Source organism: Rhincodon typus, chromosome 3 (assembly GCF_021869965.1).
Source record: "Rhincodon typus isolate 14 chromosome 3, sRhiTyp1.1, whole genome shotgun sequence".
NCBI classification, from domain to species: Eukaryota; Metazoa; Chordata; class Chondrichthyes; order Orectolobiformes; family Rhincodontidae; genus Rhincodon; species Rhincodon typus.
The window spans coordinates 72,788,941-72,803,467 of record NC_063334.1 but is presented as its reverse complement, the minus strand read 5'-3'; the positions used below and the strand labels follow the sequence as shown (position 1 = coordinate 72,803,467).

General features: G+C 37.1%; 1 protein-coding gene across 3 annotated transcripts in view; it reads left to right on the top strand.

Annotated features, from left to right (window-relative positions):
- mcc (MCC regulator of WNT signaling pathway) overlaps positions 1–14,527 on the top strand; it is a 153,169-nt gene that overhangs the window by 113,919 nt on the left and 24,723 nt on the right. For 2 of the 3 annotated variants that reach the window (XM_048619123.1, XM_020529509.2), the window contains 3 exons: positions 3,533–3,767; positions 7,596–7,802; positions 9,176–9,267. In XM_048619123.1, the coding sequence (XP_048475080.1) occupies positions 3,533–3,767; positions 7,596–7,802; positions 9,176–9,267 (534 nt within the window). Of the gene's footprint in view, positions 1–3,532; positions 3,768–6,165; positions 6,214–7,595; positions 7,803–9,175; positions 9,268–14,527 lie in introns of those variants that run through there. The other variant, XM_048619137.1, reaches the window with a different exon arrangement.

The window sequence follows — 14,527 nt, the reverse complement described above, 5'->3', positions numbered from 1 at the left end:
CTAGAACTAAAGGTCACAGTCTCAGGATATGGAGTAGCCCGCTTAATATTGAGATGAGAAAGCATTTCTTCACTCAGATGATGGCCAGCCTGTGGAACTGGATCACTGAATGTGCTCATGAAAGAGACTGATATGTTTTTAGATATTAAAGCCATCAAGTGGTATAGAGAGAAAGTGGGAATAGAGTCAGATCTACAGCACAGAAAAGACCCTTCAGCCCACCATGTCCATGCCGGTTAAAAACAACCAGCTAACTATTCTAATTCAGTTTTCTGTGTGACCCATATCCCTGTATGCCTTAGCATCACAAATGCACATCTAAATATTTCTTAAATGTTCGGGTTTCTGCCTCAACCTCCCTTACAGGCAGAGAGTTCCAGACTCCCAGTACCCTCTGGGTGAAAAAGCTTTTCTTCAGATCGCCTCTAAACCTTCTGTCATTTAACTTAAATCTATGTCTTGTGTTCATTGATCCCGCCACTGAGGCGAAAACTTTATTTCCGTCTGTCCTATCTTTGGCCCTCGTAGTTTTATCCATTTCAGTCATGTCCCTCTTCAGTCTGTTTTGCTCCCAGTTTATCCAATCTCTCTTCATAACTAAAACTCTCCAGCTGGGGCAGCACACTGATAAATCTTCTCTGCGCCCTCTAGAGTGCTATTTCATCCCTCCTATAATATGAATTCCAGAACTGCATACAGTGCTGTAGCTGTGACCTAACCAATGTTTATATAGTTCCAGCATAACTTTCCTGCCTTAAACTCCATGTCTTGACTGTAAAAGGCAAGTATCCCATACGCCTTTCTAACCCCTTTATCCATCTGCCCTGAGGGACTGATGTACATGCACACCAAGCTCTGTCTGATCCTTAGTGCTTCCCAGGTCCTATCATTTATTATGTGTTTCCTTGCCCTGTTTGTCCTGCCCAAGTGTGTTTGTTTATTATTTACATATTATTTATTTATTTAATCACATTTCTCGAGATTGAATTCCATTTGCCACTGATCAGCCTATCTGACCAGCCCTTCTATATCCTTTTGTTGTCTAAGTCTGTCCTCCTCAATATATACCACCCCACCAATTTTTGTATTGTCTGCAAAATTACTGACCAACCCTTCTACGTTCAAGTCTAAATTATTTATATAAGCCACAAACATCAAAGGTCCCAACGTCGACCTTGTGGATTCCATTAGACGTAGATTTCGAGTTGGAAAAACCCCCCTCAACTATTATCCTCTGGCTTCCTACCACTCAGCCAATTGTGGATCTGATTTGCTAAATTTCATCATAGAATCCCTACAGTGTGGAAACAGACCCTTCGGCCCAACAAGTCCACATCAACCCTCAGAGCAACCCACCTAATCTACATATCCCTGAACACTACAGGCAATTTAGCATGGCCAGTCTACCTAGCCTGCACATCTTTGGACTGTGTGAGGAAACCGGAGCACCCCGAGGAAACCCGCACATACACGGGGAGAATGTGCAAACTCCACACAGAAAGTCGCCTGAGGCTGGAATCGAACCTGGGTCCCTGGTGCCGTGAGGCAGCAGTGCTAACCACTGAGCCACCTTTTGACATTCAATAACATCAGTAATATCTTGGCTCTCACCATTGATCGGAAACTCAATGGAACTAAGTGTCTATATGCAATAGCAGGTCAAAAGCTAGGTTTTTGGTGATGAATGTTTATTGTCTGACTAATCAAGTAGTACAAGTCAGAAGCTTGATGGAGTACTGTAATTACTTGGATGTGTTCAGCTGTAATAAGACTCAAGAAATTTGTTTTTTCTTAAGTGAAATCATTTTTGTAATCAGCATCTTAATTTAAATATCCACTGCCTCATCCACCTACATTTGATGGCTGGAATATCTACAAGCTGCACTACAGCAATGTTATATGTTCTTTGGCAGTACATCTCAAACCTGCAATCTCTACTACTTTTGAAGGAAAAGAGCAGCAAGTGCATTCCTTCACTGGGTCAAAACAATGGAAATCCCTGCATGATAGTGTTGTCGGAACACCTTGACACACAGTACAACAGTTTAACATTCTCGAGGCAGCTGAGAATGGGCACTAAATTCTGGTCTTGCCATTAGTGCAAATGACATTTAAAACTAATTTTTCAGTGATTTGTTTTTCTTTTCTCTATCTGCTTTCCTTGGTATTGTGGTTAATTTTGTTTGATTTTTATTGTCCTAACCACCTGATAATATACTAACAGATTCTTAAATTCTGTCCATAACGCACCTTTTCTGATTGGAGCCCAGATCTGTTTGAATCAAAGTAAACATAGATTTATATTCCACTGATTAGCATTTGCACCAACTTTGAGAGGAGGGGAGACTGACAAATGAAAGCTACTTAGATGTACTTTGAGGACCAGACAGTTGATGAATATTGCTGACCTTGAGAACTGCCTTCACCAGGCTGTGTCATTTTACCATGGTGTCATAATATTATTCCTCCCTATGCATATTTATTACTTCTCCTGTTTGTCATTTTTATGTATTTAATAGATGTGTACTTGAATATGTGAAATCACGCTGCCTTCAATCAGGAGCTAAAGTTTTAAAAACTGTGGATAAGGCTGACATTTTCATGCCAATATATTGCTTTGCAAACTTAGTGAGCTTACTTAAAATATATACAGCTAGCTTAATATTTTAATGCTTAATATTTGTCACAAATGCTTTTGTTCCTTGGCACAGGTGTAGTTTTATTTATGTGCTCTATAATTCACCAACCTGGCAATAATGGAAGTTATATTTTAATTTCTCATAGCAGAATCTGTGCAATTAAACCAGCAATAATAGCCAAGTTCAGGATCAACCTAGAGCAGCTGGAAAATGTTTTAAAGCATTAGTTCTTTGGCATCATAAGAGACTCAGTTGTGGCAACTTACGAACACATTTTCTAACCCTCTGACACATTGCTTGCACAGTAATTTAGCAGTCATCATCAGGGTGTTGCTGTGATCAGTCTACTACATCTAAGAGCATTTTAGGTTGGATCAATCTTCCTGTGTAACTGAGGAACAATAGTAGTGAACTACCATCGTCTAGCATTCATGCATCCCCGTCTGTACGAGGCTATGTGCTAGATTGTGAACGAAATCTAGAAGAGCTGTTGAACACAATTTGTAATGGAATTGAGGGCAGCAAGCTTTGAATGCTGTTATAAATTTTGTTTGTGTCAATTTGCAGTCTGGCAATTAAGTATACATAAAACTGAAAAATGCAAGCTTCCCACGATCTTTGTATTAGATTTAAGTTTCTGTGCTGCCAGAAAGCCTTTGAAGGGGAACAATGCTGCTAGAAATGGGGAAAATACAAAGATTACAAATGTGCAACTACAATTCACCGGATAAAGTATGCAATTTGATATTAGGGATAAAGTTTTCTGTGTAGTTAAGTTTTTAATTTAATATTTAGGAAATAATTATTATAGTTTGATAGTAGTCCAAACTAATGTGTGAATTTATTTTTACTTAATGTATTAACAAGAGATTTTATGATTGTTGTTCTTTCAGCACTACAAGTTCAACTGCTAGTAGCTGTGATACAGAGTTTACAAAAGAAGATGAGCAGAGGCTAAAGGATTATGTTCAGCAGCTTAAGAATGACAGAGCAGCAGTCAAGCTAACTATGTTAGAGCTAGAAAGTATTCATATTGATCCACTTAGTTATGATGTTAAACCTCGGGGAGATAGTCAACGACTTGATTTGGAGAATGCAGTTCTAATGCAGGAACTCATGGCTATGAAGGTGAATGAACAATCTCTTTCTTTCCATATTGTAACAACCTATTTTATAAAATGTACTGAAATATTTCCTGTATTTAAAATCATCTGTCTAGACATAACTCGACAAGCTAGTATCATGAAGCAAAGATAGAAAATGCTGAAGTATATGACATTTTACACAGCATGATTATCAAAACAACTTTCTTTATTGTATTGTTTAAAGTTAGAACAGTGTCTGGAAGTCTGAGGGCAATATTGCATACTTTTATCTTAACTAATTCAATCTGTATTTGTTTTCTAATGCCTTTAAGTATGTAAAATTGGAGAACATTTTGCTGATTTTAGTGAAAAGTAGTTGCTGGGATATATCTTTGTTATCTGGAATAAATTGCAATATATAAATAAAATGAAAATGCTCACTGTAAGCAAAGTTCGATGGAATATTGGAAAAGAAGAAATAGGTTAATGTTTGCAAGTAGATGGCTTGTCATAACTGGAAGCCAGGTAATTTATCGGGAACCTTGTCTACAATCGCAGAAGCAATTGACGGATTTAATAGCCTCTTAAAAGTTCATTGTAAATTGGAATAGATGAAATTATTCTAGGTATGATTGGATATTTCAGTTTGGAGGCTGAAAAGGCAATAGTAAAAAAAAAACCCATTATGAAGTCTAGAAGACATGTATTGCATTTCTTCCGAATCCTTCAAAGCATTTCAAATATGAACATCTGAATTCTGAGCAGGAGTAGTCCATTCAGCCCCCAATGTCTGTTCTACCATCCAATAAGATCATCATTGATCTGACTGTGGACTGAACTCCACATTCCTGCCTAGCACAATAACCTTTGATTTACTTGTTATTCAATAATCTATCTACTTCTGCCTTAAAAATATTTGCTGACGCCATCTCCACTACTCTCTGGGAAAAAGAATTATGAAGACTCATGACCCTCAGACAGAGAAATTCTTCCTTATCTTAAATGGAGGACCCCTTATTTTGACATTATGTCCTCTAGTCCTAGTCATGTCACAAGGCGAAAACAGCCTTTCAGCATTCACCCTAATAACTCCTCTTAAGATCTTAAACATTTTATTAAGGTCATGACCCATTTCCAGCCTGTCCGATTTGTCCTTATCAGATACCTCCCCCTCCCACATATCGGTTGAGTGAGCCTTCTCTGAACTAATGATACATTTACATCCTTTCTACGATGGAGACCAAAACTGAACACAGTACTCCTGATGTAGTTTCATCAATGCTGTGTATAAGTCACAAGACATCTAAGTTTTATTCCATTCCCTTTGCAATAAATACAAGCATTCCTTTGGTTTGCCTAATCACTTGCTGTACCTACATGCTAAATTTGTGATTCATGTACACAAACACCCAGATCCCCCTCTACCTCCATTTCAGCTGTCTTTTAACTAATATGATGATTTTCCACTCTTCCTGCCAAAGTGGGCAAGTTCACGTTTTCCAACATCAGGCTGCATCATTCATGCTTTTTTCCACTCACTTAACCTATCCACGTCCCTTTGCAGACTCATTATGTCCCCTTTATGACTCATTTTCCCACCTATCTTGTTTCATCAGCAAATTTAGCAACCAAACACTTGCTTCTTTCATCCGAATCATTGCTCTTAATCACAAATAGTTGAAGCCTCTGCACTGAATCCCCATGGGACTCCACTTGTCACGTCCTTCCAACCTAAAGATGATGCGTTTATGAATGCCCTCTTTCCTGTTAACCAATCAATCATTTATCCCTACTATTATGTTACCGTCTACACCCAGAGCATTGATTTTGTGGAATTGCCCTTGATGTGGCACTTTGTCCAACACTTTAAGTAGAAGTAAGCACATCCACCAGTTCCCCTTGTTCCTCAAAAGCCATACTTAAACATTATTTCTCTTTCACAAAATCATGTTAATTGCCTGATGCAGTGAGATTTTCTAAGTGCCCTGCTATACCTTCTTTAATAAATGCCAGCATTTTCCCCATTACAGATGGTAAGCAAACTGGCTTGATTTTTCCTATTTCTCCTTCCCTATTTTTCACAGATGAATCGCATCTAATATTTTTCAATTTGATGGGACATTTCCAGAATCTAGGGAATTTTGGAAATTCTAAATGAATGCATCTCCAATGTCATCAGTCACGTCTTTTAAAACCCTAAAATGTAGTCCAACAGATTTGGGGTCTGAAATAAAACAAACCATGGATACTGAAGATTTGAAACAAAACCAGAAATTCGGAAGAAGGGTCACTGGACTTGAGCTGCCAGACCAGCTTCTTTAGCAATTTGTTTTTGATTCAGATCTGGGGGTCTGTCAGCTTTTAACTCTAATAACATTTTCTGAGAACTTTTTCCCCTGATGAGTATAATTATGTTCCTCCCTCCATTTCACTTGATTCAGTTATTTCTGGGATGTTATTTGTATCCTCTACATTGAAGACAGATGCAAGTAAGTGTTCAGTTCATCTGCCATTTTGTTATTTTTTCAAGCATTAATTCATTAGACACGCTGTACAACTGACAAGATTTACATTTTTCTTTTTAAATAGTAGTTAAAACTCTTCATGTGTTTCTTATTTCTAGCTTTCTCTTGTACTTCTTTATCGTCGCTCTTTATTAATATTTGTCATGCTTTGCTGTTCTTTTTATTTCGTCTAGTCTTCTAACTTGTCCATCATTGTGAAATAACATGGTTTCTGTTTTAATTTGATGTTGTCTTTAACTTCCTTAGCTGTGGATAGTGTGTCCTTCCATTGGAGTCTTTCTTTCGATTTCACTGGACTGTACCTTCTCTGGTATTCTGAAATACTTCTTAAATGTCACACCTCTACTGACCTATGCTGTGACCTAATTTCCCAATTCACTGCAGCCAGCTCTGTCCTCATGCCTCATAATTGTCCGTATGTGAAAAGTATTTTGAAATACAGTGATAAATAAGAATGTAAACTTTGGCATCCAACGTTTAAACTGCAGGGTCCATAAGCAACAATTTGTTAATAGAAAATATGGCAGTTTTTGGTGATGTAACTGAAATCGTTGAGGTAGGAATGTTGACCAGGACACATGTAGAGTTGCTATTTCTTGTGTACTCCAGTGGTTCAGGTATACATATTTCAGTGGAAGGAAGGTAATCAATTAGGAAGTGGGAAGCCAAAAAGAGTTCAGGATCATGTTTTTGTACCAATAGAGATGCAAGTCAAAGTTGTAATGAATTTGGCCTCTTGTGTAGTGGAAGGCACTCTTAAGAATACAGTATTTCTAATTGGAGGAACATTTCCACTGGCGCAGGTGTTGAATTTTACTGTGCCAACTGCTAAGTAAAAAGAAACTAATTCAGTTGAAGTATTGGCTTTTACTCCAGTTTCCATTTTGTCACTGTTCCCTTGCACCATACCAGATTTGCTGGTAAACAATTTTAGTTCCTTTTCCACACTTTGCTCCCTGACCCCCTGAGCAATGCCATGAGGAAGGTGCTAGTCTAATTAAATAAAACAAAGTGCTGAGTACACTCAGCAGGTCTAGTAGTACTGTGAATAAAGAAACGCAGTTATTGTTTTGAACCAAGTGTGACGCTGTGCAGTATGCCTGTACAAATCACATAGACAAAATTATCCCAATAGGATTCCGTGGATCAATAGCTTCAGTCACCAACTTTTTGCACAGACAGCTGAGGTATTAATGAAGTAAAAGGTTCCTTTCCCAGTAAATGTATGTATTCTACACCAGATAAATTTGATAACTTGATGCATACCCAAGCTTGGATATTCTTGACACATTGACACAAGTCAATACATATTTATATAATCTGGAATATATTTATTTTGCCTGCAGGAGGAAATGGCAGAACTTAAAGCCCAGCTTTATTTGATGGAGAAGGAGAAGAAAGCACTTGAACTGAAGCTGAGCACTCGAGAAGCCCAGGAACAAGCTTACTTAGTACATATCGAACACCTAAAATCGGAAGTAGAAGAACAAAAGGAACACCGTGTACAATCTCTCAGCTCAACCAGCAGTGGAGGAAAGGATAAACAAGTTAAAGTAAATATTACTTTTAGTTTAGTTGATAGATGCAAGAAGTCTGAGAATGTAACATTGCTGTTTGGAAATTATTCTTTCAGTCGATAAACCTTGAAGATGTGAGTAATTCTCATTACATTGAGTTAACATGGAAAGGTAAAGATATGCACATAGCAAAATTGGCAGAATATGACTAATGAGGATCTGTGGAGCATCATTTATCTATCATATTATTAATGGCTAAGATGATGGGACAAGAGGCTAAATGTCTAAGTTTGCCAAAGACACAAAGAAATGTTGTATAAGCAGAAATGAAAGTATGATATTACAAAGATATATTGAGGGATTAAGTGAATGTCAAACTTTCGTCCATGAATTTCAAACCAGGTGAATGTTCACATGATGGAAGCTAGCTAGCAACGTTAGAGTTCTATAGAGACTTGGATGTCCAAATACACAGATCACTAAAATATAATGAACCGGCGCAGCATTTTTTTGATGATCTAACTTTCCACTTCCCTTTCTGCACTTCTTTCCTTAAAATTGATGTATTGATTTAAGCTTTTATTAGTACCTTTTTATAATTCCTCATTTGGCTCAATATTCATTTTTGTCTGATTATGCCTATATGAAGTGCATCAGGGTGTATTTTTGTGTTACTTGCACAGTACGAATGCAAATTTCTGATAATTTAGAAGAAAAGCACCAAAAGCTAGCAATGGCAGATTAGATTAAGAAACACCAACATTGGTTCCTGCTTCGAAGAACTAAACAATGATTTAAGAGCAGTCCTAGATCAACATATAAATTTGTGTTTGGGATAAACATGTTCCTGGTTTCTAAAGAGGAGAAAGCTATTGAAATGTGTAGGTTCAATAAAAGTACACTATAGTAGCTTCTTTTTATATTTCTATGCGTGTCAAGGTAATGACTGAGGAATGAAAATTCTTTTTTTGTCAACATCAAACATTATGATGTCAGGTCTAAACAATGCACTTCGTTTCCACTGATTCTTGTGTAGTTACTTCAGTTAAAAGTATAACTCTTAATTCCAGTACTAGCTAATCAAAAAGGTGCATTGTCCAAAGAGTCAAGATATCTTTTCATTATGTTTTACAGCACAACACTAGTAAACATGATGCAGCAAGAACTGAATTGAATAGCAAGTGAAATATTTTCATTTTTTAAGCACCTGATGACACAGTATGCTGAACAGCAAGGGGCGTCTCTTCATTCTTCTGTAAACTTTTCACGTAGGACAGCTGTAAACTTTATTGGTTTCTTTGTTACCACCTGAAATTAACACATGCGCATTCCAACATAGCAATTTTAACATTTATATCCAAAGATTTTGTTATTTCTGATTATATCCTTGTTTTATTTTAATCCATTAGGAATGCAGTGATGGGGTGACTCATCCTCTAACTGAACTCAGAACTCTCAATGATACTGAACTTGCAGTTGAGCTAACTAATGCATTAAAGCGGTGAGTGGAGTTACATGGGATGAATGTATGATTTCAGAAAAAGTAAATCATGTATTTTTTTTAAACAACAAGGACTTGTGTTACAATTTAATTTTGTTCTTTGCCATAAATTAGTTCTGTCTCCTTAGAATGAATTTGGTCATCCATTATTACTGGGGATAATATGTAGTGTGTGCAATCGCATTTTCACATGCTGTTTAAGAAAATTGGTAGTAATTAACTGTTAAGAAGACATCTTATCAAATAAGTTGAATTGCTAGAACTTAACAAAGCAGTAAGGATGAGAGTAAAAAAGTCAATTTTAGAACAGTGTTTTCTATGCTTGTTACTATTAACTTCGGGTAGCCGTGAAAATGAAATCGCTGCAGCATTTTGTGATCCTTCATGACAGTTAATTTCTTTCCACAAAATCCTTCTACACTCCTGTCCCACTTGCTTGGAAGCACATTGGAGTTCCGCTAAATTGACCATGTATGAGTTAATAGGAAAAAAAATCAAATTGTGCAACCAAATGAAACAGAGTTCATCAAGGCACAATGTCTAGGTGTCCAAGCCTGTGTTCCCTAAATTAATTATGGTCAGTTACAATACATTTGATTTCTTTTTTCCTTTTACCAATGTTTTGGGACAAATGTTATTACTATTCTCAATCTTGAGCAATAAAACATATACTTTATCCACTTTAAAAGGTGTAATTGCTGTCCCTAATATAAATATAGTTTATTCTGCTTATTTTTAAAGTTAGAAAGTAGGTTAATTAAACAACTTGCACAATAACACAATTGCTGAAGGAATACTGTCAAAAAAAGGTCCAGTATGTACTTGAATTTGACTTCCAGGTATAATTATACATTATTAATTCTCTTAACAGAAACATCTATGCAAATTTTAAAAATTTCCTGTGCTGGATTAAACATCTTCAGGTTTGGTTATACTCCATGAATTCTGGATCCAAGTTATGAGAGTTGGAGGATACAGTAAAATTCAAAACTATAAACTCATATTTATTATCAATATTCTACAAAGCCAGCAAATATTTTTGATTGGCTGCATGTAGAGTCTAGGATTCTGTAGATACCGGCTTGATCATGGTTTCAGTCTCTCCATATTTCTGCATTTCTCAATAATGTCTACTTTGTTGCAGTTGGTAGCTAAGTTTAATTTCCTAAAACAGTCTTTAATTCACCCAAAATAATCAGATGCAGTCAGAAATTAGTCATGCCATCCTTAATACTTTTAAGGTCCACATGCATAACCTGCAAATATTGAAGTATTGTTTAGCTAAACGTGCAGCAGGCAATATTATAAAGTTCTCTTCTCTTCATCTGTTAGGTTGGTCTTAGATATTGTTTTATAGAACTGATGTCACTAAACAAACGCTATCATGCCAATGCTGTCACTTGCATGGAATTCATACTGTTTATTATCCTAAATGCATGTGGGACTTGCATATAAATTTGCTGAATTGATTGTCTGAAATTCTAAACAACTTCAATTCAGCAAGCATGCATTGACTGAATTTGACTGAGCCACATCACGCCTCTTTCAAAATCAGAAGCAAGTCAAAATCCGTGATATACATTTTTTATTTTGAAACTCACAGCAACTAATACTAATGCAGTGGGAAGTGTATGAGTAGACATTCAAGGAAAGCAAGTACGTAGACGTTTTTCAGTACTTGCTGACTTAAAACTGCCAATAGGAATAGAACTGGATGATTTCAAATGCATTCCACTGCATAACACAGGAAGTTGATGACCTTTGCTGCCTAATTAAAGGTTGCATGATTGTTCTGCCACGGGGATAAAAAACTGAATATTGTAATATTTTAAAACTTTATTTAAAGGTCTAATATCTTAACTTTTTTTAAAAGTTATCTTGATACAGAAATGTTATTCAAAATGTTATTGGAGGTGTTTCGAGAAAAGGGCTTGCTTTGGGAAAATACCTGAAACTCAACTTCATAAATCACCCAAGTTCTGACCACAGACCTCATGAACTAAGTAACTTGTTTTGGTGATAAAGTTGCTTTTGCTCATATTTAAAAAAGTTGGAAATGGTGTGTGCAAAAGGAGGAGGGTCAGTATTCAGGCAATCTTTTGTTATTTCTGGTTGATTTGAATTTGATAAATGGATACAATATTGATGCTTGCTCATAACACAAAAGTAAGGGCTTCAGCAAACAAAATGGAAAGTTCGTTAAAGACTTCAGGAAGCCAGTGGCTGGTTGTGAGTGTGCGGGTGGCAGGACAAATTGATAATGGAAAATTGAGGTAAGGTACTTTGCAAAGAACAAAATAATAATGTGCACTTATATATCACCTTTTAATATCGAAAATATTCCAAGATGGTCCTTGGAGAGATAATCAAAAATGTACAACAAGCCAAATGAGTGAAATATTAGGGGCAATAAAAAACTAGTTAAATGGTGAGTTTTAATTGAGAAGGCAGCAGAGAGATTCAGTGGTTGAGGGAAAGAATTCCAGACCTGGGGTCCTGGGCAATTGAAGGCATGAGAAAAACTGAAAGTGATGCATTGGAGGACAGAGTCCAAGGTTTGGAGACTGGCATTTGAGTCCATGGTGGTTGAGAGGTTGGAGGAGATTATAGTTTTAGTTAAGGCATTTAAATAAGGCATTCAAAATTGCTTGAGTAAAGTTAAATCGGAGCCAGTATAAACCAGCGATGAAGGTTGGGGACTGGCAGGATTTGGTGTGGGGTGAGATTATAATAGCAGCCTCAGATGAGCTGAAGTTGATGGGTAATAGATGAAAAGTCTGCTTGGAGAATATTGAAATATTTGAGTCTGGAGTGAATGGTGTGACAAGTTATGGTATGCCAGGTATCAGGTGGATAATCAAAGCTGAATGTAGAAGGTTGAGAATGGAATTTGAAAGGCAAATGAAAGAAAGAAAGAGTGAAAGTGGAAAGAGACAGGCATCAACAAAAAAGGAATCCCAAGGTTTTGTGTAGGCATGCAGATAAAAGGGTGGTAAAGGAAGAGTAGAGCCAATTATGGACTAAAAAGACATTAATACATAGAGGCAGGGGCATAGTTGAGATATTAAATTAATACAATGCATCTGACTTTACCAAGGGAGAAGATGCTATTCAGGTCAAACACAGCACAAGAAAAGATTATTTCTCAAGATGTAACACGTGCCTGATTACTTAAAGTTCTGAAAGTTGTTTTAACTGTTTCTCCAAAATGCTTGTTGGAAATGTTGCAAGCCTGGAACTTCTGTTTCTGTTCTCTCAAAGAGCATTGAAGTTAAGGTCTTGTGATGAATTCACATTCTGACCCAAGGAATAGCAGATTTCAAGCTTTTCCAGCGAAAAATGTGGTCATTCTCCTGCAGTAAAATTTATAATCTGCAAATACAAGAGAATACTCCACTTTTCACCCTGAGATGACAATTGTTTGGGCAAGATTTCTCCTCCCATTGTGTTGGTCCGAAACTGACTAATCCTGGTGTGTTCTTAAATATTTTATTAATTCACATCACAAATCAGTTCTGTCATGTGACAACAGTATCAATGAGTTTTCCTTTCCACGTAGTGAATTGATAATTGAGCAGTTTTCCCACATAATGATGTAGTTTGCACTTGCTTGTTTCTTCACACTCCTGTTTGTCAGATTTAAAGTTTGTAGACATCAAGTCTGGGCCAATATTGCATTTTGAGTTTCTGTTAGTATTCAGACAACTGTAACTGTAAGTGAGGTTAAAACTGATTCAGAGATAGTAGGAACTGCCGATGCTGGAGTCCCTTGTTGCAATCTGATTTTCTTCAGTGGAAGGCCTTGCGCAAGGGCAATTACATTTTAATTATTTTCTGAAGATGTGAATATTCTTTTACGGGACCTGGGTATCAATGGCAAAACCAGCATTTATTGCCTAGTCTTAATAGTCCTTGAGTAGTTGGTGGTGAACTTCTTTGTTAGAATGGGAGTTTCAGCACTTTGTCTCAGCACAGTGAAATAATGGCGTTAACCACACATCACTCTGACTTGGGTGTTTTGGAGGCGAGCTTGCAGCTGGTGATGTATTTGGTGTATAATGGGTGGTTATGTATTTGAATGACAAGGGAAGATGGTTAGATGTTCTTTTATTGGAAACTTGTGTGAATGTTAATTTTCAAACGTTAGCCATGCCTAGATCTTGTCTAGGACTTGATGAATATGGATATAGACCCCATCAATACCTGGAGAGTAGCTAAATGGTGCTGAGAATTGTACAGTCATCACTAAGCATTCCCACTTCTGATGTTATGATGAAGGCCGGGTTATAAATGATGCAGCTAAAGACTTTTGGAACCAGTATACCTCCTGAGGAGCTCCTGTAATAATGTCCTTGGACTGAAACGATTGACCCCAGCAGCCAAAGACATCATCTTTTGTATTAGGTGTGACTGCAACCAATGGAGAGTTTTCCCCAAATCCTATTGACTCCAGCTTTGCAAGGGATCTTTGGTGGAACTTGGTTAAATGCTGCCTTGATTTTGACTACAGTCTCCCTCACTTCTGGAGTTCATCTATTTTATCCATGTTTGGACCAAGGCTTTAATGAGTTCAGGAGCTGATTTGCTTTTGTGGAACCAAAACTGGTCAGACATGAATCAATCCTTGTCCGTACGGAAACCACAAAAGAAGTTAGTTGACCCTTGAGTCCATTTTGTCACAGTGAGCTGTGATTTCCGTACTGCTTTTTAAGATTGAAGTGCCCATCTTCCAAGTTTTTGGTGATATAACAGGGGAACATAAGCCTTAGTTTTGGTCTCTCCCACGAAGGGTGAATATCCATACAGTGTTGCTTTATCAGGTTCACTCAAGATCTTGTAGGTTTCAGTAATATCACCTTTTGTTCTTCTGACCTTCAATGATATAGTTCAGACCTGTTGAACCTACCTTTGTAAGGTAAACACTTCATCTCAGGAATAAGTTGAATGAATTGTCTCTGACTGCTCCTAAAACAATTGTATCATCTTGCCAAATAATAGTATCATACCAACATTCTGTACAGCAAAACATCACTATACTTGTATTCCACTTCCACTTGCAATAAACAACAGGAGTATGGTGTGCAGTTCTGGAATCCACATTTTTGGAGGGATGTGATTGTACTGGAGAGGATGCAGAGGAAATTTACCAGGATGTTGCCTGGGTTAGCAAGTTTCAGTTGTGAAGAGAGATTGGATAGACTAAGATTATTTTTGTTGGAACAGAGACGACTGAGGGCTGGATGGAGGAAGCATGATTGCG